The sequence below is a fragment of the Carica papaya genome, chromosome 5 (assembly GCF_054855325.1).
Source record: "Carica papaya isolate Zhongbai chromosome 5, ASM5485532v1, whole genome shotgun sequence".
In the NCBI taxonomy this organism is placed as follows: Eukaryota; Viridiplantae; Streptophyta; class Magnoliopsida; order Brassicales; family Caricaceae; genus Carica; species Carica papaya.
The window spans coordinates 32801039-32824790 of NC_142313.1; the positions used below are offsets into that span (position 1 = coordinate 32801039).

At 36.6% G+C, this 23752-nt stretch overlaps 2 protein-coding genes across 3 annotated transcripts; both read right to left on the reverse strand.

Moving 5' to 3' along the window:
- Positions 1-2714: 2714 nt before the first annotated feature.
- SPL8 (squamosa promoter binding protein-like 8) lies at positions 2715-5216 on the reverse strand. Of its 2 annotated transcripts, XM_022033639.2 has the most exons (4): positions 4991-5215; positions 4127-4813; positions 3245-3408; positions 2715-3147 (listed from the first exon to the last, which is right to left on the reverse strand). In XM_022033639.2, exons 2-4 carry the CDS (start codon positions 4765-4767, stop codon positions 2990-2992), a joined length of 963 nt encoding a protein of 320 aa, XP_021889331.1. In that variant the 5' UTR covers positions 4768-4813; positions 4991-5215; the 3' UTR covers positions 2715-2989. The 2 variants fall into 2 exon arrangements, with proteins under 2 accessions (XP_021889331.1, XP_021889332.1); XM_022033640.2 differs by having other exon boundaries at positions 4127-5216.
- A 3386-nt stretch (positions 5217-8602) lies between these two features.
- Positions 8603-9542, reverse strand: LOC148265784 (uncharacterized). The gene is made up of 3 exons (XM_088220529.1): positions 9397-9542; positions 9157-9246; positions 8603-8864 (listed from the first exon to the last, which is right to left on the reverse strand). Exons 1-3 carry the CDS (start codon positions 9540-9542, stop codon positions 8603-8605), a joined length of 498 nt encoding a protein of 165 aa, XP_088076655.1.
- Positions 9543-23752: the final 14210 nt, after the last annotated feature.

The following is a 23752-nucleotide window of genomic DNA, read 5'->3' on the forward strand; positions in this document are numbered from 1 at the left end:
GCATTCAACAACCAAGAAGTTACCATGCTATTACATCATGACCAAGCTCCGGCAATGGAATCGATACTGTTCGGTTGGTCGTAAGTTCTATCTATGAAACCCAATTTGTTTTTGGCGTTCAAGGCTATTCTGATCGCTCTCTCCCATGTGTTATAGTTGTTGCCATTTAGAAGGTTGGACACCAAGACCAATCCAGGGTGGTCGGCACTATGAAGGAAGAAGGGGTTTTGTGAATCATCTGATGGCTCTCTAGCCATTGAGGATTAAAATTTGAAGCTCAATTACTGAGCTAAAAATTGTTTGATTAAAAAACAGGCTCTGATACCATGTTAGGAACATAGAAGAAGAAGAAAATTTTCTGATTCTCTCATATTTTGGCAACACCAACCTTATACTGCTTGTATAATAGCATGAAGAAAAAGACAAAAACAATTATGATTAATAAACTAATTAATCAGCCTAATATCAACTAATTAATGATTAATCTTAATAATAACCAAAGGCAACATACATGCTTTAGAGAGACTAGAAAACAGCTTTCATGTGAGTGGCTCAAGGGTTTAAGATTTCTTGATACATTTGCATCGAATCCTTGTGTCCTGATATGTTAAAACCTTTTGGGATGGAGAGATTATAAAGAAATTCTTCCAAATTCTATGTGGGGTATATTAAATGAACCCAAACAAATTTCTTAGATATATATGCTTATCATAGTTGAGGGAATACAAAAAAAGTATTAGTGATCAAATTGTAATAAGTATGAAATTTTAATAACTTATTTGATAATTTATTCTTAGTTTTTTTTAAAAAATTGTTTTAAAGTTTTAAATGCACACTCACAGAGAAATCTATTTAAAAAAGAAAGATAATTATGTTAGAGATTAGTAAAATAATAAGAAAAGAGGCCCACGAAAGCATTGGTGTTGCAGCTTTTTTGTTCAAAATAAAAACATTTATTTTTTGCAAGTTTAGAACGTATAAATTGTTCCTATTTATTATAAAATTTTATTTAATATTATAACTTTTGAACTAATTGCTATTTGCTCAAAATCCAAAAACAGTTTAGCATTTTGAATAAATTCTAGGGTTTGGCTGAAACTTCAAGATTCTAATGTTAAATGTAATTTGGAATATTAAAAGAGTTCTCTCAGATGCCAATAGTCTTACTACGCGACCCCTGGGAAGATTTGATTTTTTCCAAATACAAATTAAATAAAGAATATAACTCATTGTTCATCCCCTTAAATAAAAAAATAATCCAATATTATGTTTTTCCTAATACAATAATACAGAGATTTGTCTTATGAACTTATTAATTACTTGATTTTATAGTTATCAATTTATTAATTCGAACTACATATAGCTAAAACTACAACACTTTTTTAAATTAAAATATATTATATTTCTATTGTCATTAAGGAAAATTGAAATTGAAAAGCAACAAAGATTAGTAATTATTCAGATTAACTATTAGGCAAGTAGATAATATTTTTAAAATTTTAATTCATCAATGAGTTAATCATGAATATATATTTTGTATTTTTCATGTACCATTTCAATATTTTCTTTAGATATAAAAGATCGTGTACCTTTTAAGTCATATGTTATCTTGTTTTTTTTCCATTTGGAAAAGGATTTACATGTTATTATCTCTAAAAGTGAAATCTATAATTTTTTAATCTCTCAAATGTAATTAATTTGTAAAAATTATTAGTTGTTTAACTGTAATTGGTTTGGGAAAATTATTAGTTGTATTGATTATAGTTTATGTTAATTTGTTTTTTACAACTTAATTTATAAACTTAAAAAATTAATTTAAAATGTTATTTTTTACAGAAACAATAAAAAATAACTTAAATAAATGCTTTTATTTAGGGTTGAAAAAGTTTTAAAAAATTAAGAAATAGATATTTCAAATCTATTTTTCTTTCTTAGTGTCTATCATTGTCATCTATATTACTTAAGTAAAAAAATTATTATTATTATTTTTCATGGCTCATTTTTAGGTGATATAATTTTTAAATTTTATTAAGAAAATATTAAAATAAAAATTAATTTCATTATTTTCTATGAAATGTTTTACAATATAAATTTAAGAATAAAATTAGAAGGAGAAAATTTTTTAACATCTATAACAAATAATTTAAAATTAAAATAATAATTTACTAAGGTTAAATTTAACCTAAAAAAAAATTGATTGGTGATTCTGATAATATTTAGGTAGACCCCAGAATTGACCCTTTTGGCATCTTTAATTTACCAATCTTTTTTTGTAACCACACAAAAGTGATGATGAAGAGAGAGAGAGAGAGAGAGATATTGAGATTGAGATTTTGGCAATCTCATTCATTTTTCCTATTATAACTTTAGCTTAGTACAACCAGCCAGCTTCCATATAGGAGACAGCTCTCCCTCTTTCCTTTTATTTTCCTAGAAAATTCCTACCACGTGCTCATTCACCCTATTTTCCTAGAAAATTCCACCAAACCCATCTTTTCCTCCCACGTGGATTATACCTTTTCTCTCCACACACATTATTCAATCATCATCATCTTCTTCTTCCTCGGTCACTTGAGAAAACAATCTCCACAAACAATTATTAGAAATTTTCCTTAATTTTCAATAGCATCAAACTCAAATGATATAATATCTTCATAAAAGAGTAATATCTCCATGCTTGTCTTAAAAAGAATTATAATTAAAATAAAAGTTGATTAATTCTTAAGTGATAAAACTACTTTCTCATATATATTAGGGTTGATTAGAACAATCAAACCAAACTCTCACTCCTTACTAACATGGAGAACATATACATAATTAATATTGAATAGAGATGCCCAATTAATCCCATTTGCTGATTAGAACACTGAAATCTTAGCTAAACTGAACAATTAAAATTAATACAGACGTTCCTTCCCTATGTTACACTTAAACCTACACCTCTAATTCATTCATTTATGATTTAGATTTCCTAGTCATCCGCAGCATCCTACCCAGTTGAGAAAAAAAGAGACGAACCCCCGGTTGCCGATGAAGATTCCGTTGCCGGATACGATCTTTGTCTGAAACAGTCCAGCAAAATCCTCGGAGGGGACACCGCCACCGTCACGGAGGAAGAAGATTGCGCTCCTGAATCTTGCGGAGATCCTATATATATTCCAACCAAACATGTATATATATATATATAATTCAAGTATATTACATGATGATGGAGGTTTAGTGGTTTAAGCATGTATGGACTTACTTGAGAGTTGATGATCAGAAGTGCAATTTCTAGGATTTTCGGGGACAGATTTGTGGTTATGATCTTGAGTTGGCTGATGAGATTTTCTCCGGCGACGATTGTGATCAGCCAGTCTTTTTCTACAACTCCGTTTCCCGTTATCGAATTCCGATAAGAGATGGAACCTGTACGAGTAATTTGCAGATGGATGATGATTGTGAAGCTATTTTGAGTACTTGCCGTAACAGGCAAGGCAAACAGTACGCAATATCCAAACAGACCCAAAGTCAGTTCAACAGACGATAATGCCCTCGGGATTTCCGCATGTACGGATCTACCCAATCATTGTCTCCAGTTTATTATCCTAGGGGTGTTTTTGTCATTTCAGGATTTCTCATCTCCTTCGACCAACAACAACAATTCAACATATTTGGCTACAGAAAATGCATTATTTAGTTTCCATTTTCCTTTTTTTTTTTTTCTTGATCACTTTGCAGTCGATTATGAAAATATGGAAAGAGATTTTGAACGGTGTTTGGTCATATCTCACCTAATCAAAATAAGTAAATTATCCGGTCTACCAGAAGTCCATATATATACATATATAAATAATCAGCGAAATAAAAATGAGCAAACCAAACGGTACGTAAAAACGGGATTATTCCAGTACGGGAAACCAATAATTAGCTCCTCCATCACCACAGAACACAGGGGCAATTTCGTCTCTCCACTACATTTTATTATCAGTTTCATCGCTCCTTCCCCCAGGTTAGTTCAAGCTTGACATGACTAGCAACTACTGATTCTATCTTCCTGAAAATTTTCGAATGCATGGGGAAGACATATAGATATATATATGTATATATCAAGGTTAAAAATTCAAGAGGGGAGAAAAAATAAAACCTGCTGCACTGCTGGCAGAATCGCTGAGTCAACCCGGCTGCTATCACCGTTGACGCTTTGGAATGGAACTCGCAGACCTTATGCCGGCGGTGATAGTGTTTGGCGTGGCTCAGATCCGCATTGCAGCCCTCGGCTTGGCATCTAGGAGAGTTAGCGGAACCGGTCTCTCCCGGTCTAGACCGGCGATAGAGCCGGTTCACAAAATCATCGTCAGCCGAGGAGAAGTATGTACGGCCACCCAAATTAAGCCCTATCCTTGAGGTGAAATCAAGGGGCCTAGAGACTTCCTCACTCTTGGGCACCAAGAAGTAGCCTCCTCCGCCTCCTGGAACGGAGTGGTCAAGTGAGAGTAGAGCGGGGTGGGTGGACGCGTATGGAGACGCGCCGCCGTAAGCGCGTGGGTCGTAGAGAGAATGAAGCTGCTGATGAGTCTGAGTTTGGGTTTGGTTGCTAAAATGTTGGTGGTTAGAGAAAGCAGAAGCTTGGTGTGAAAGAAGGTTTTCGTTGAAGGTTTGGTGAGTGTGGGTGGAATTTGTATTAGTGAAGTGATCAAAAATGGGTCGATTCGGGTCGGATTCTGGGTTTGCTTCATCAGCCGATAGCATGATGGTTGAAGGGTTACCCCATTCGTAATCTAACATTTTGCTGGTGATAGAGTGGATTTCTTCCAGCGACAAGTGGTTTGATCTGTAAGAGCAAATAATAATACATGTAAAGAATGAGTTTGTATGAATGAATGAAAGAGAAAGAAAGAAGAGAATGTGGAAGGTGTCAGAGAGTTCTTGAGGTGGGATGAAAAAGAAAATAGCTTTTTGGAGACATGTCGGTGTTTAAGGGGTTAAGGGTTTTAATGTTTAAACTCACCTTAAAACCAGTATGGAACTGAGTGAAGGAGTTGATGGGATGCGAATTTCGAAACCCTAACTTGCCATTTGCAGAGTTGTTGAACTGAGTAGTTTTCTGGTCTGAGGGTTTGAGAGAAGAGAGTTGGGCTTTAATATAATATTATTATATGTATATGCTGTGTCTTTCTCGCTCTAGGTGAGACTTGTTTGCGAGCCAGGAAACTGGTTAACGAAGCGGCTTCTGCAGATCCCATTGGTGCTGCTGCTGCTGTGTACTATAATGTGGGGATTGAAATTACTTTTAAACCCTTCTGAAAGCAACTTAATCACTCTGAAAACCACTGCAATGAAATTCTGTGTTGTTTTCTTTAAGTCTTTTCCCTTGGTTAATTTAATTTCCAAGTAGCGAGGAAGTAAGAAAAAAAAAGTGTGTAGAGTAAAGGCAATTACTGTTTTCCATATGACAACTGTAATTTTTTTTGTTTTTGGTTTACTGGATGAAAACGCGGTCGTTTCTTTCTATCTCATTAAAAGACATGGGACCCACTGACTGCTTTCTTTGCCTTGTCTAATTGATCAATTCTGCAGAAGACGTCATGATTGCTGTATTATCTCTCTCTCTCTCTCACATTTTTTCCTTTTAATCTCGCTCGTTAAAAATAATTTACTTTTCCTTTCCCATAAGCTATGCCCATGTTGTTGAAAGGGACCAAACATTGTTTAGATTTACTAATTAAAACCATATACACTCTTTAATTCTTAGAAACACAATTTCATCTATACATATACATTTATTTAATTTTTTATGTTATTTAATGATTAAATTTTATCACTATATTTAAAAATCAATATTTTAAATTTTATAAATAACATAAAATTTTATTATTTTATGTATGTATTATAAATCACTCACATAATGATTAATATAATTAAGAGACTTTAAAAATTATTTTATTATTATTTTAATTAATATAATTTTGTAAAATTCCAAAAATAAAGAAAATAAAAATATTAAATTATAGCAACTATAAACAGAAATAATTTAAAATTTAAAATTTATATTTTTTACACAGTAAATTAGGATACCTAATAAGATTACAGAAATGTCATTTTTTTTACAATTCATAATAAGAAAATAAATGGTTAAAACAAACAAAATAAAAATCTTATGAGGCTAACCTCCATTAAACAACTCAGATGGAGTCCAAGAGATAACCTTTTATTCGCAACCCTCTTATTGTTCAGAATCTAAATTTTGATTTCTTGATATGAAATTATTAAATAGTGAAATGAGTTACATTAATACAGTAAAAATACCATACTTATCACAGATACAGAGAACTGAATGTTGATAAAAAAATAATAAAACAACCAATAGAGTCATTTGCTTTCATAAATAAATTCATTTAACATAAAAACTGCTATTTCATACTTACCCTTATGAGTTTTTAAAACCAATATATGAAGACAAGAACTCGAATAACATTGTGATTTCATATTCAAATGAATAATAATAACAACTTACCTTCTTACCTACTTACTTGTACCTCTGGGAGCCCACAGGGATCCCCCCTACGCGTGGACCCAATATCCAAGTTATTGATTAACTAGTCGTTTCTATACCCCATCCGGTAATAGGCGTCAAACATGTCACTGCCTCAGTAGCACATCCGGTATGAGGGTGAACTATACCTCTCAATCCCTTCTGATATGGGACTTCTCAATTCCATACAACTAAGGTAATGTCCACGGTAGGGTTTTCTTATGTACCGGGTCTGTCCACCATTTTCTAAGGTACTAGTAAGACTTTCATATATAGATTCACATCATCAACCCATCACCAATCACATACCAACGTCTCATTTCATATTTATAGATCAACATAACGATATTTAAGCAGATAATATAAATTTATATATTAACAATTAAGAAACGTAATTAGGGTATTTATTTTAAATCAATCAATAGATGAAAATAAACGGTTAAGCAATCAATAAACGAGAAAGTAATTAAACCAATAAATCAAAGTGCATGTGGTAAACAAACCGAACAACCTAACAATAAATGAGTAGTGCAGATAAAATAAGCAATTACATACTGACCAATTCTAGCTCTACTAGTGACCTATAATTAATTTTATAATTTTTTTAATTTTTAAAGCACGATATTATTGATTATTAAGTTTCAATTTACCATAATAGAAAAAAAAATGTGAGGAATTCTTACCTTAAATCGGTGCCCGAAATACTGTATTTTTTACTGCACCTCCTGGCGGTCCCCAAGTTTTTTGAATTTTTTTTACATAAATTAAAAATACTCGTCACATATCCAAAATATCCCAAAAGGCCAAAATAGATGTTTTAAAAAATATTTTCGACCAATTTAGGGTTCCAGCACGGCAGTGCCGCCGTGTTCCAACACCAACTCCACCGTCTAGGATGGTGGTTCCTCTCGACCTGGTTGTTTTCGGTCGGTTTAGGTTGATTTTAGCCGATTTTACAATAAAACCTGCGAAAAACAAAGTTAGGAGCCCTCTGTTGGTCGAAAAATGCAAAATCTGAAACCCTACTAGCGGGGGGTCTCCGGGTGCGGCAGCTTCACCGTTCCTCCTTCGCGACCAAGGTTCTCCTTCAACTAACCTGCATCAAAAAAGGATGAGGAACACAATAGTAAAAAAAAAATTGTGGGAAATGGGAAACGGGAAGGGGGTCATCGGAGGGAGTTTTGGATTTCGACTGCGGTGGCTCGATTGAACTTCGCTCGTATTTTTTGGCTCACCCGTTGGCCTTCTGGCTCTAATATGGGCATATGGAGATTTGCGATTAAATTCTGAACGGAGGGGAGGAAAATCTTACCTTTTCGGTGTCGACGGTGGCTCCAATGCTCGACAATAGCCGGTCTCCTTCTCCGATGTTTGGTTCACTTCGGCCACCCTTCTTCTTCTTCTCCAGTCACTCCTTTGTCGGCTAGGATTTTGGTTCCCTGTGAAGAGGAGTTTAAATACTCCTCTCTATTTGATTTGTGCCGTCCGTTCGAGTCGACATTGAGCGAGAAAAACCATTTGATCGTTGCCTATTTAGGCCGCAAGTGGGCGAATTAGGATCATCCATCACGATCAATCTCATCTGTTCGATTGCGTATGAAGAAGAAACAAATCTGGGTTGTTCGTGCGTTCGAGATGCGATCTGGACTATTGGATCGTCCAAGCATATAAATCGCCTGTGTGGACTCGGTGTTAATGTGTTCACCACACGGCGCGTTCTTAGTTGGTGTTGTCGTTAACTTGATCATCCCTTGTGGTCGTATTTTTTTTGTGATTTTACCCCCTGTTTTTTAATTTTTTTAAAAAACATCCCCTCTTACTCATGGTTTCACCTTTTTTTCCCATAATTATTTTTAGTCTCATCCCTAATCTATTTTTTCTCAATAATTTCACAAAAATAAAATAAAATAAATATTAATTTATTTTAATACACTTATTTTATTAATGTAGAACTTATCTCAGATCTAATTTTTAGACCCAGGTATTACAACTCTCCCCCTTGAAGAAAAAAATTAGTCCCTTAAATTTGTTGCCCTCTCACTAGTCAAACAGTTGGGGGTACTGGGTCCTGAAGTCTGATTCTAGTTCTTAGGTGGCCTCGTCTTTCGCGTGATTCTGCCGTAAGACTTTGACGAAGAAAATTTCTCTATTGTGAAGTACTCTGCTCTTCCGGTCTAAAATACGTACCTGTACTTCCTCATAGGATAGATCTTCTTGGAGTGAAAGTAGCTCATGAGACAAGATATGTGAGGGGTCTAGGTTGTACTTCCGTAGCATAGATACATGAAATATGTTATGGACTCTAGATAGCTTTGGAGGTAGTGTTAATTTGTAGGCGGACATACCAAACCTGTCCAAGATATCAAACGTTCCAATAAACCAGAGGTTTAATGTTCTCTTATTTTCAAACCTACTGATACCCTTAAAGGGGTTGACCTTAATAAACACTTGATCGTCTTTTTTCAAATTCCAAATCTCTCATTTGGGTGTCTGTATAACTCTTCTACCTACTTTGAGCTGTCTGGATGTTCTTCCTAATTTTAACTATCTTGGTTGTGGTCTCCTCTATAAGATCTCAGCTAAACAATTTTCTATCACCCACATTTTCCTAATAGATCGGCAACCTACAAGGTCAGTCATACAATGCTTCAAACGAGACTATGTCGATACTTGCTTTGTAACTGTTGTTGTAGGCGAACTCTATCATGGGCAGGTAATCATCCCAATATCCTCTGAAGTCCAAAATACAAGCTCTGAACATATCTTTCAGTGTTCAAATTATGTATTCTGACTGTCCATCGGTCTGAGGGTGGAATGTTGTGCTAAGGGACAGCTTTATTTCCATTACTTGCTGAAAACTAGACCAAAATCGAGAGGTGAACCTAAGGTCTCTGTCATATACCACTATCACCGAAAGGTCGATCATTTTGATAGCCAAAAAATGAAAAGACTTAGTGAGCCAGTCAACAATTACCCAGATAGCATCATGTTCTGAGCATGCCTTAAGCAACTCTGTCACAAAATTCATGGTGATATGTTCTCATTTTTACTTCGAGATCGTAATGGCTAAAGTAGTCCAACTGGACGTTGATGCTCTATCTTAACCTTTTGACATACAAGACATTTGGAGATAAAATCGGTAATTTCTCTTTTTATCCCACTCTACCAAAATTAGGGTCGCATACTTTGACACATCTTATTACTTTCGGGATGCATAGTGAACTTTGAGCTATGGGCCTCTGTTATAATATCTTTTTTTAGTTCATTGTTATCTGGGACACACACACTGCCCTGAAATCTGAGCAACTCATCGGCAGAGACTTAGAATTCTAGATTTATCTCATGTTCTGTATCCTTTCTAAGAGCTGTTAGGGTAGAATCAGTCAATTGAGCCTCTCTTATTCTCTGAATCAGTTTAGGTTAGACAGTCAGATTGGTTAGGCGTGTAACCCTCTTCAAGTTTTGAAGTCATATATGTTGTGCAACCTTTATTACTTTGTATTCAAAAACCATTAAGCGAGCCAACATACCTATACTTTTTCTATTTAGCGCATCGGCTACCACATTGTCCTTGCCTAAGTGATACAAAATCTTATAATAATAGTCCTTGAGGAGCTCTATATAATGCTTCTGACGCATGTTGAGATCTTTCTAAGTGAATATATGTTTCAAGCTCTTATGGACTTTATAAATATCAAAAGTCTTCCTACACAAGTAGTAGTGCCAAGTCTTCAAGGGGTGGGTAATGGTGGCAAGTTCTAAATCGTAGATTGGATAATTCTTTTCATAACTTTTTAACTGCCTGAATTCATAGGCTATAACCTTTCCATACTGCATCAGAATATAGCTCAACCCCAAGTAGGAGACATCACTATACACTGTGTATCCACCTGTCCCACTCAGTAGAGCAAAAATTGGTACGGTAGTCAACCGTTTCTTGAGTTCAGTAAAGTTCCTTTTGCAATTCTCATTCTACTCAAACTTGACATTCTTCTTTACAAGGTGGGTCAAAGGAACGGCTAGGTAGAAAACTCTTCCACAAACCTGCGTTAATAACTTGTCATTTCCAAAAAGCTACGAATCTCCTTAACTAAAGTCAATTTTTCCCAACTAAGTACCACCTCAACCTTCTCAGGATTCACTAACACCCTATCCTTTGATATTATATACCCTAAGAAGATAGTCTGTTCTAGTTAGAATTCACATTTACTCAATTTTTCATACAACTTCTTTTCCCTAAGAATCTGTAAAACATGAGTTTGGTGTTGAGTGTGTTCCTCTCTACTCTTTGAATAGAGTAAGATATCATCAATAAACACAATGACGAACTGATCTAGGAATTGCCTAAAAACCCTGTTTATCAAGTCCATAAAAATGACTGACAAATTGATTAGCCCAAATGGTATGACTAGAAACTCATAGTGTCTGTACCTAGTTCTGAAGGCTGTCTTAGGAATGTCCTCTACCTTAATCTTTACCTGATGATAACGCGAGCGCAAGTTTATCTTGGAGAAATCCTGAGCTCCCTATAACTGATCAAAAAGATCATCGATCTTGGGGAGGGAATACTTGTTCTTTATTATGACTCTGTTCAATCCCCTATAGTCAAGACACAACCTTAGGGACCATCCCTTTTCCTTACAAACGTGATTCCAGCGCTCTAAAAAAATACATTGTGTCAAATGAACTCACTATTCTGCAATTTTTTTATCTGTTTTCTCAGCTCTTCCATCTCTAACGACTCATGCGGTAAAAGGCAACTGAGATGGACTGGGTGCCAAGCTGAAGATCTATGCTAAATTCAACTTCCTTATCTACTGGCAATCTGGGTAATTCATAAGAAAATATATCCAGGAATTCTCAGATCACATGGATCTCTTGGATGCAAATTTCTATCTTAAATTTGTCCTGTATCATGTTCAGGTTGGCTTTAGCATCCTGTTGAGTGAAGGTGTAAGCTCTACCCTGGATGGGAGGTTTGACCTGATTCTGATTTCGCGGGCACTCTCTCACGTAGTGTTGGGCACTTCATATGCGGCAGGTATTGTTAAGGTGATAGCAAGGTTGGTCTCCATGATCTTTGTCATAGTACTGAAAAGTCCTACCGCGTCCTGTTGCTAGAGCCTGAGAAGGAGATTAAGTCACAGACATATATCTCTTATTCTGCTAAATCGGTGCAGTAGGTGCTAGTCTACAGTGTGGAATCGGAGGTTTGGAATTGTCCACTGTTGGAGGGAAGATATGAAGGTTCATCTCCATTAACTGTGTCTTCGCCAGAACTACTAAGTAAGTGTTAAGCTCGAATACATATAGTTGTTGCCCGATCTCAAGATGGAGGCCCCACTAAAAATTTTTTGCCTTTCCGCCTTCATCTATCATATTCTCAAGAGAATATCGGTCAAACTCTAAAAATTTTTGGGCATACTTTGGTACTATTATATCATCTTGGAGCAGGTGTACAAACTCTATTTCCTTCAAATGCTGAAGATGTTCCAAGAGGTGTTATGCATTGAAGGCTATCAGAAACTGTTCCTAAGTGATTGGAATGGGCAGGGTGGCCTACTTTAACCACCATCATCGACCTGCCTCACCCACGAGCATGTAGGTGGCAAGTACAACCTTCTATTCGGGAATCACTCCAAGAGTTGTAAATTCCTTCTTTGTCTCTACTAACCAGTACTCGGTCTCTTCAAATGAGTATACCCCTATAAAGGTAGATGGATTTAATCTCTTATACCTCTCAATATAGCCTGAGTCCATCATGGGTGGAACGAGATCCCGTTAAAGAGGGATTGGAGTTTGTTGGGGAGGGACTAGGTGGCCCTATGGTGGCACCTGTTTGTATGGTAGGGGCACAAAATTATACTGTGGTGGTGCCAGATGATATGGTGGAGGAGCAGGGCTGTATTAGTGTGACACCGGATCTTTTCGTTGTAGGGGTGGCTCAAACTGTGACAGTGGTGGAGGGTCAAACAGATCCCTCATTTCTTCCTGGATCTACTGGGCGCATCTCGAAGAGTTTATCGACATCTTCTCGAAGCGACCCATTCCGGGCTACTCAGTTTAGTGGGGGTCTTCCTCTTCTCATCTCCTTGTACCTACATTTCACAAGAAAAAGTTGAGTGTCATATTGTATTTTAGTATTTTAAATCTCTATGTAAGGAATGGCTCCAAGGAATCTGACTCTAATACCAACTATAAAAGCCCAAAGCTAAAAGAAATAGAAATATTGAATTATAGCAACTATATCCGGAAACAATTTAGAATATAGGATTTACATTCCTTACACAGTAAATGTAACGGCCCCGGAAATATTAAAATGAAATGAGTATTTAAATATATCAAATGCGGAAGCGAGATCAAAATTTCAGTTAACATCCCTTACACGAAAAACCAAAAACGTACTTAAAATATAAAAGATTAAACTAACTAAGAGAGAAACTCGAAAATAAAACTATGAGTATGACTACAGAGTCTCTAGGCATCCCCTTCGTCGTCCTCATGCGGAACGGGCTCGGGAACCATGTCTTCCTGATCTGAAATGGTTAAATAAGGAGTGAGCTACACTAGCCCAGTAAGAACATCACGATATCTCACCGTCACGGAGGTAAAGGTGGGTAGAAAAACACAAAAGACCAATGGAGCATGATTTACAACAAATCCTTTTATTTATGATAAAACCTTTACCATCCACTTACCTCGGTGGAATTCATGAAACAATATAAGAAAACAATAACATTATCACAATCATGGAATAATATAAGCTGTAAAACATAGCACTTATCACGCCTTTTGTAATTCAATCATTATACAACATATCCTTTTCTCATTTACCAGCCTCCTAGTATCCATGGGGGTCCATAGGGGTCCCGCTACCCGTTAACCTTTAACATTCATGATCAGTTTCCAGGGCCGTCCCCATACCCCGTCCGGTATGGGCGCCAAAACCATAAACCTCAATACCCCGTCCGGTATGAGGGTGAAACGGGCCGTCCCCATACCCCGTCCGGTATGGGCGCCAAAACCATAAACCTCAATACCCCGTCCGGTATGAGGGTGAAACGGGCCGTCCCCATACCCCGTCCGGTATGGGCGCCAAAACCATAAGATCTCCATACCCCGTCCGGCATGTGAGACCACAATCCCGGTAGGGTTCCCTACGGACCCGGTCCGTCCACCATCTCCCAGGATATCTAGTCAGGTTGACCCCCATAATACAATTATCAATCTACACAATCTTTCATTTTCCTTTTCCTCAGTCAGCATCATCAATTCACATTTAAACAAGCAAATCGTAATTCATGCCAAACAGACAACATACAGTATCAGTTTTTTCAGTCATTCAACCCATGATTAATAAAAACGTAGTATATGCACACAAATCTGTAAAATGAACACATCAAACCTCATTTTGCATTTAAAGCTGTAAACAGGCCAAATAACAGTAAATCACCAATCACACTAGACTCCGGCTCCATTAGCCACCTTAAGCAATTTCACACATTCGTTAATTCAAGAAATACCGTTTTATCATTTTGAACTTTAATACCGTGATAGGAAATAGGGTGATGGGTCCTTACTTGTTTTCGGGATCCGAATACGATTCACAGTGCGCCTGCAGGCCGTCCCTAATTTTCCCTGAATTTTTCCCAGGGAACTGAAACACACTAACAGTACCTGCACGTGTTCCAAAAAAAACCCAAATTAGGCCCAGGGCCTCTTTCGGCCCAAATCGCAACTCCGGCACGGCGGCGAGTCGCCTCGGGTTGGCTGTTTTCGGCCAAATTCGGCCACACTCGCATCGGTCCTTGTGAGAAAACAACCCTAGGGCCCTCGGGGGGCCAAAAAATCACGGAAAAAACGGAGCTTACCGGCGGCGGCGCTCTCGGGTGCGGCGGCTCTCCGGCGAGGTTCGTGTTTTGGTGATTCGGCTCCGGTCAACCTGTAGAGAAAAGAATGGTGATCACGGTGATATAAAAATTGCATCGAACGGAGGCCGGGAAGGGCCTCGTCAGAGGCAAAAACCGAGAGGGGGCGCGGCGGCGCCGCTGGTCTTCGGCCGCGTATTCCGGCCGTTTGGCCGGGATTTTGGCTTCGATTTGGCCATAGGAGGAATCAGCGTGGAAAAACGAGTCGGGGGTATGAAATTTACCTCGATCGGCGGTCGGAAATTTCCCCGGTGCGGCGGCGGGTGGCGGCGGTCGGCCTCTGGTTCGTCTTCTCTGGCGAGCGACAGGCGGCTAGGGTTTGTGGTCTGGTGTGGGGGTTCTATTTATAACCCCTTGCCTTTTGATCTCAGCCGTCCATTTTGTTTTAATCTGGGCCGTTCGTTTTTGATTGAATCTGTGCCGTCCGATCGCGCGATTGATCTGGGCCGTCGGATTTCACCCACGCGGATCGCCAACGTGGCTACTTTTCGGAGTGACGTGGTCTTGCCACGTGGCAGGCCTCGGTTGGCCGGGACTGCTGACCGGGCCTGCTGACGTGGCTGCTGACGTGGCTTTTTTTTTTTTTTTTCCTCCTCCTTTCCTGGTGCTACAGTAAATAAGGATGCCTAACAGGGTTAGGGAATGTCCCTTTTTTTATAGTTCATAGTAAGGGAATAAATGGTTAAAACAAACAAAATAAAAATCCTATAAGGTTAACCTCCACTGGGCAACTTTGATGGGGTCTAAGAGGTAACTTTTATTCGCAACCCTTCTGTTGTTTAGGATATAAATCTTGGTTTTCTTGATCTGAAATGATTTAATAGTGGAATGAGCTACACTACCTCAGTAAGACTATCACACTTATCACAGATACAGAAAAACAAAGGTTGGTAAAAAATTATAAAACAACCAATGGAGCCATTTACTTTCTTTAAATAAAATTACTTAACATAAAAATCGTTATTTCATACTTAATCTTATGAGTTTTCAAAACTGACATATGAAAATAATAACTCAAATAACATTGTGATTTTATATTCAAATGAGCAATAATAACAACTTACCTTTTTACCTACTTACCCATACCTCTAGGGGCCCATAAGCATCCCCCCTGTGTATGGACACAATGTCCAAGTTATCAATTAACCAATCGTTCCCATACGTTGTCCAGTAATGGGCGCCAAACATGCAACCGCCTCAATATCCTGTCCGCTATGAGGGTAAACTATACCTTTTAACCCCTTTCGATGTGGAACTTCTCAATCCTGTATGACTGAGATAATGTCCACGGTGAGGTTCCTTTATGTACCGAGTCCGTCCATTCTTTCCCATGGTACCCAGTAAGCCTTTAATATATAAATTCACATCATCAAACCATCACCAATCGCATACTAATGTCTCATTTTATATTTATAGATCAATAGAATGACATTTAAGCAGACAATATAAATTTATATCTTAACAATTAAGAAACGTAATAGGGTATTTATTTCAAATCAGTCAACAGATGAAAATAAACAGTTAGGCAATCAATAAATGAGAAAGTAATTAAACCAATAAATCAAAATGCATGTGGTAAGCAAACTGAACAATCTAGCAATAAATGAGCAGTGCAGATAAAATAAGCAATTACATACTAACCAGTTCTGGCTCCATTGATAACCTGTAATTAATTTTAGAGTTTTTCTAATTTTTAAAGTACCATATTATTAATTATTAAGCTTCAATTTACCATAACGTAAAAAAGGGTGAGGGATTCTTACTCCGAATTGGTGCCCAAAACACCGTACTTTTTACTGTGCCTCATGGCAATCCCTGGGTTTCGTAAATTTTTTCTGCAAAAATTACAAATACCCGTCATATATCCAAAATACCCCAAAAGGCCAAAATAGGCAATTTAAAAAACTTTTTTAGTTAATTTAGGGTTTCGGCACGACACCGTCGCCGTGTTCCAGCACCGGCTCCGTCTTCCACGGCTACAATTCCTCTCGCCCTGGCTGTTTTCGGCTGGTTTTAGCCAGTTTTGCATAGAAACATGTAAAAATCCAAGTTAAGGGACCTCTGTTGGCTGGAAAAGGTAAAAACCGAAACCCTACCAGCTGGGGGTCTCCGGGTGCGGCAACTCCACTATTCCTCCTTCGCGACCGGGGTTCTCTTTCGGCTAACCTGCACCAGAAAAGAACGAGAAACACAGAAACGGAAAGCAAGAAGGGGGTCATCGGAGGGAGTTTTAGATTTCAGCCACGGTGGCTAAGTCGAGCTTTGCTCGTATTTTTCGGCTCACCCATCGGCCTTTCAACTCCGATTTGGGATTAAATTCCGAGCGGAGGGGAGGAAAATATTACATTTTCGGCATTAACGGTGGCTCTAGTATGGCAGCGACGATGGTTGGTCTCCTTCTTCGGTGTCTGGTTCACTTTCCGGTCACCCTTCTTCTTCTTCTTCGATCACTCTTTTGTCGGCTTGGATTTTTTGTTCCCTACGAAGAGGAGTTTAAATACTCCTCTCTATTCGATCCACATTGTCTGTTTGAGTCGATGTGGAGTGAGGGGAACCATCCGATCAATGGCTTTTTAGGCAGATTACGTGGGCAAATTAGGATCGTCCATCACGATCAATTTTATCCGTTCGATCGTGTCTGAAGAGGAAGCAGATTCGGGCCGTTCGTGCGTGCAGTATGTGATCTAGACCGTTAGATTGCCCAGACACGCAGATTGCTTGCATAGCCTCTTGCATGGACTCGATGTCAGCGTGTCCGCCACGCAGCATGTTCTGAGTCGCCGCTGTTGCTGACGTGGCCGTCCCACGTGGTTGTACTTTTTTTGTGATTTTATTCCCTATTTTTAAATATTCTTTCAAAAATACCCCCTTTTATTCACAGTTTCATCATTTTTTTTTAGAATTGTTTTCAATCTCATCTCTAATATTTTTTTCTCAATAATTTCATAAAAATAAAATAAAATAAATATTAATTTATTTTAATACACTTATTTTATTACTGTAGAACTTATAATGGACCTAATTTCTGGGACCGGGTGTTACAAATTTCAACAAATCAATGTTTAATATGATATTTTATAAGTTAAAAAAAATATACCAAGCTTTTGAGTCTTCACACTAGAAGAATTAGAAAAGAGTTATATCTACATATATATATATATATATGCTACGAAAAAATGATGGATTTTTTGTTGTTGTAAGTTTACCCAAAAGAAGTGGGCACAATGTGTAAGGCACTAGATTTTTAGTAGGAACACTGATGTACAACGGGGTGCAGAAATAATTTTTTTACTATTTTACAACAATTTAGTAATGTCACAAAATAATTGTGTGATATTACATATTACTTCCATAATATTAATAACAAAAGGTTCCAATTTTAATCATTAGTTTATAATAAAAACTTTATGTCATCTAAATTTTTATCCTTAATATAGTAGAATCCATATTACATGAAAGTAATAAATTATATTATAAGATATTAAAAAAAAATATTACGAAAACATTTTTGGGTTTTCAAAACTGGCCATGGGAAAGTGTTACTTTTTAGTTGAATATATTTGTATAACTTTTTCTCTCTTAGATGCTTCACTGTAAGGCAAACAATTAAACTACTTGTGTCAGTTTGACAAATCTACAGCATCCATCTATTTTATCATAAATTCTTTCTATCACACTCTAATTCATGTCCACAAAAACGACAGCAAATCTATGTATATGTGTATGTGTGTGTATATATACATATGTATATATCTATATATTATATAACCTTGCAGTTTTTTTGTGAAATTAAATTACCTGTAGGGAGAACTGAAACCTTTTGTATATCTAAATATCCCAACCAACAATAAATGGCCTCTGGACCAAACTAGTTGCCTCTAAAAGGTATGATAAATGTCCCCTCTTTTTACGTTAAAATATTTTTCTGCCATTTACTTTCAAAGAATTAAATAGATATCCACAAATAAATTAATGAAATTTCATACAATTTTTTTTAGTTATATATAAAAAGGTGGTCATAACAGTAGTTGACCCCTCAACTTAAGAATGAGCCAAAAAAAAAAAAAAACTAATTAGCTCTAATATATTAAATAATTAATTGAATTAATTATTTAAAAATTTACATTAGTAAAAAAGGGTTTCTTACAAATAAGTTCATCCAACTGAAAGTATAAATCAGTCCACTAAAATTCATTGGAAGATAATTTTTAAGTAAAAATAGGAAAATCATATTAGAACATGAAACTGCAAGACGTGATATTATATTAAGTAGTTAATTGAACCAATTATTTTAAAATTTTAAAATAATAAAAAAATAATTATCTTTTTATATTCTACTATAGTAGAATTAATCTATTGGATTATAAAAGTTTAATAGATGGTCTTTGCCAAAGGATATTAAAATTTGGAGAGACACTAACAATACGGTGGTTTAATGATTAAAACTCTTATATTTTACTTTAATGTCACGAGTTTGAACTTTATTTGTAATATTAAGAGTTTTTTTTTCTTAAAAAAAGAAAATTATTTAAATTCATCGTGTAATAAAAGATAAACTGCAACTTATTTATTTTCTAAATTTTAAAATTTGTGAATGTGTTAAATTAAGATCGAAATCTATCAAAAATGCGAAAAATAATTGGATAATTAATTTAGGGACCTTTTTAAAATGAAATATCAAAGATAGGGCCATTTTGAAATAAAAATAGATTCAACTAAAAGAATGTTCGGAGACCGGGGGCCAATATATAATTTTTGAAAAAGAGCTACGCAGGATTGCTAACTCACCTGTGCGGTAAGTAGGATCGCATCGCGTGGATGCCATGCCAGCAAATGATGCAATGCAGATGACACGTTCGTGATTCACGTGCTCACGAATAGACAGCTCTCCTTTCGCCACGTGGACGGTGCAGATCTGTTAAGGGGGAGTATTAAGCCTCACCCTTATCGACTCCAAAAACCCTAGCTGACAGGGTAGACCAAAGAAGAAAGAAATAGATGTCGGAGGAGGTTGCTGACGACAGAGCACACCGTGCTGAAACCCCAAACTAACCCTCGGTAAGTGAGTTTTTTTTCCCTTTTTCCTCCGTCTTTCCTTTTTTGTTGCCATTTTTAGCATCCACTAATGATTTTCAGCTAGAAGCCTGAGCCCGAGAGTGGAGCAACCACGTTGGTAGCTAGGAACCCAACGCAACTCTGGTAAACTGCCTCTTCTCCTCTTTTCACCCCTTTTTCTTTCGATTTGCATTTTAAAAATCCTTGTTGTGCATAATCAAAAAAAGGAAAGACAAAAAAAACATAAAGCTCAAGGACAGGAAGCTGAGCCGCGATGACACGAGTCTCTAATTTTGGTAAAGATCTGAATCCATTCCTGTAACCATTTATCGAAGTTTAAGTTAGATATGTTGGTTGTAAAAAAAAATAACAATAATAAAGGAAAAATAATAATAACAAATAATAAATTAGTGCTAACAGAGCAATTCCATCATGTTCTGTAATTGGTTCATGCATAATTTCCATACATGATGTGTTTATGTATGTGATAGTGTATAAAAGGGTATAATGACTTATATATATATATTCGATTTGGATGCATATAATGATAAGTTGATGTATAATAATTTTTATATTTTCGTACATGGTATGTTGATGTATGTGACGATACATATGATGTATATAGTGATATATATATTTAATTCTGATACAAATGATGATAGGTTGATGTATAAGAATCTCTATGTATACTATCGTTATGCACGTAAGTGTGTCCTTATATCGTATATTGTTGGATATTAATATTAGTGCATATGATGAGTAATTAGAGTCGCTAGTGATTGAATGACAAGGTGTTAATGTGCGTATATGTGTTAAATGGGAAATGTGTGATGAAAAGTTAGGAAAAATATACAATAGGTAATTGTGTTTTGGATGATTTTACCTTGATTTTCTGGTGACTATGTTTTGGTTGTAGAGCGAACCCCACTATAAATATAAATTAACATCAGCGCCTATTAGGGTTGGGGTATGGTGGCGACCAGTTAGTTATAGGCCTCATATGGGTTGGAGTATGAGAATAGTTAGTGTTTGTGGTGCCTACATGGGTTGGGGTATGAGTACAATCAATGATTTATCATTAATTTCGAAAAAGCTTTGAGTATCCACAAGTAGTGGAGACCTTTTAATGTGTTAAATGAAAACTGAGTATATGAGTGACCCTAAATATCAAATGAAAGATAAAGGTGAAATTAATTTGATTTATAAATTGTATTTAATGGTATATTTTGATATGATAAAACGATGTTTGTGCATGAGAATGCAAGTTGTTTGTGCGGGTACGTAATGTGTCTTGATGGCATTGTGAATGAGAAACTCATGAGAGGTTTTCAAATAATTATATGAATTTTATAAAAAATATATTTCTTCAGTGTTTTACTGTTTGTACATGAGAATGCAAGTTGTTGTTTGATTTTTGAATGCTTACGGAGCTAGTGTAGCTCATCCAATTCATTATCCATACTTTTCAGATCAGGACGTTCAAGACCCTGCTCCTATATAGTGAGAGGATTGCTAGGAGACCCTCCCTTTTTTTATTTTTCTCTAATTTAAACTATATTTAAGATTGTTTACTTTATTTGCAATAAGTTTTTATTTTTAGGACTTATACACGCCTCACGAATATTGAAAATTATTTTGAGACTAAGTCATGTAAGGAATGCACTTTTAACTTTAAATATTAGCTGTGCAAGATGTTTTCTTAAAATTACTTGTAATCACTTATTTGTGTGCGACTAGATCTTTGAATGGAGGTTCAAGTCATTTCAGTCGGTATCAGAGCTGCGTTCCTTGGAACCATTCATTACATGTGAGGTTTAGGATAATTAAAAAATGAGATAAGTCTTAAAGAATTAAACCTTAACTTTTGTCTTATGATGTAGGGAAAAGAAACATGAGGAGAGGAATACCTCCATTGAATAGAGCAGTCCAAGAGGGGTCGTTACGGGAGGGCATTGATCGACTCTATGATATAGTGGAGAGGTTGGTCTCTACCCAGCAGGCTAGGGAGGAGATGAGAGAGTTACCTGATCTCCCTCCACCGCTACCACAGTATGATCCACCTCCACTATAGCAAAATCTAGTACCACCCCAGAGCAATCCGATTTTGCCCTGGTATTAAACCAGTCCCTCTGAAGTACGACTTAGTTCCTCTTCCTTGTAATCCTGTTCCTTTTCAGCAAGACCCAGCTCCACCCATGATGGACTCAGACTACATCAAAAGGTATAAGAGACTCAACCCATCCATTATTGTAGGAGCATCTAGTTTTAAAGAAGTTGAATACTGGTTAATAGAGACCGAGAAGGCCTTCATGACACTTGGGGTGACCCCAGAATAAAAGGTCATCCTTGCGACATACATGTTCGTGGGCGAAGTAGGACATTGGTGGCAACTCAAGCAGGCTACATTGCCCACCCTTATTTCTTAAGAGTAGTTTTTAACAGTCTTCAATGTCGAGTACCTTCTGGAGCACATTCACCACTTGAAAGAGATAAAGTTTGGACAACTCAGCCAGGGGAATTTGTCAGTCACTTACTATACCCATAAGTTCTTCGAGTTGGGTCGTTACTCTCCTGATAGTATGACAAATGAAGGTAGGAAGGCTAGAAGGTTTGAGTGGGGTCTTTGCGTTGAGATCAGGTAACAATTATATGTGTTCGAGGTTCGTACATATTCAGAGGTATTGGCCAAGGCACAACTGGTCGAAAGAAATATCCAGAGTTTTTCCTCGACAGTGGGCAGTTCCAGACCCCTCATCCCACACCGGAGGCCAGCACTAGTAATACCAGACCAATAGACTAAAAGACCCATAACAACTCCACAAATCCCTCCCCAGAACCCAGTTGCAGGACACAACCAGATTTGCCATCACTATGGCAGAAATTATGGGAACCAACCTTACCATCGCCCTTAACAATGCATGCTGCAAATTTAAGAGAACCCAACATTTTGCTAGAGATTCCCTAGTGATCCAAAGATAGGTTAGACCAGCAGTTCAGGGCAGAATGTACGTTTTCACCTAGCAAGATGCTGAAGCCGACCCCGATGTGATACATGGTACGTATATTATTTATAAAAATTTTGCACATATTTTAATTAACACTGGTGTTTCACATTCTTTTATTTCAAATGCTTTCACTCAGTGTTTGAATATGTTTCTTATATGCCTTGATTTTATTTTATTCATTTCTACACCTGCAAATGAGACATTGATAGCAAATGTATATAAATAATGCATTATAAAAATAGTAGGCAGGGAATTAAACGTAGATTTAATAGCAGTGGACACGATATATTTTGATGTAATTCTGGAAATGAGTTGGTTAGCGGCTTATCATGCTACTATTGAATGTTATTGTAAGAAACTTGTATTTAACATCCCTAATGAAGAACCTTTTTCTAATTAATAATATCTCAATTATTTTTTGTGCATGAGAGTGGTCAATTTAATCTAATTGTAAGGTGTTAACATAACAGTTTCCTTTTCGCGAATTGGTAAACAAAAAGAAGAAATTTGTATTCAAGATATCCCTGTTGTTCGGGACTTTTTCAACATGTTTTCTGATGAACTACCAAGACTGCCAGTAGATCGGGAAGTAGAATTTACCATGGATCTTCAACCGGGTACCCAACTTATTTCAGTTGTCCCATACTGGATAAGCCGAGTCAAAATGGAGGAATTAAGGAAACAAATCAAAGAGTTGCAAGATAATAGATTCATCTGACACAACATATCCTCTTGGGGTGCTGGAGTCACATTCGCAAAGAAAGGTGATGAGACATTAAGGTTGTGTATAGATTACAGGGAGCTAAACAGAGTCACAATAAAAAATAAATACCCCTTCCATAGAATTGATGACCTTTTTGATTAGTTATAGGGTGCTCAAATCTGCTTTAAGATTGACCTACACTCAGGGTATCATTAGGTAAACATCAAATCTGAAGACATTTCAAAGACAGTCTTTCGAACTAGGTATAAGCATTATGAATTTCTTGTCATGCCATTTGGATTAACTAATGCACCAGCAATCTTCATGGATTTAGTGAATAGAATCTTCAGGCCATTTTTGGATCAATTTATTATAGTTTTTATCGATGATGTTTTGGTTTACTCTAAGAATAGGGAAGAACATGCCCAACATCTAATCCAAGGCTTACAGATTCTTAAAGAAAAGAGATTATATGCAAAGCTAAGTAAATATGGGTTTTGGCTCAAATAAAATTCATTCTTGGGGCATGTAATATCGAGAGAGGGGG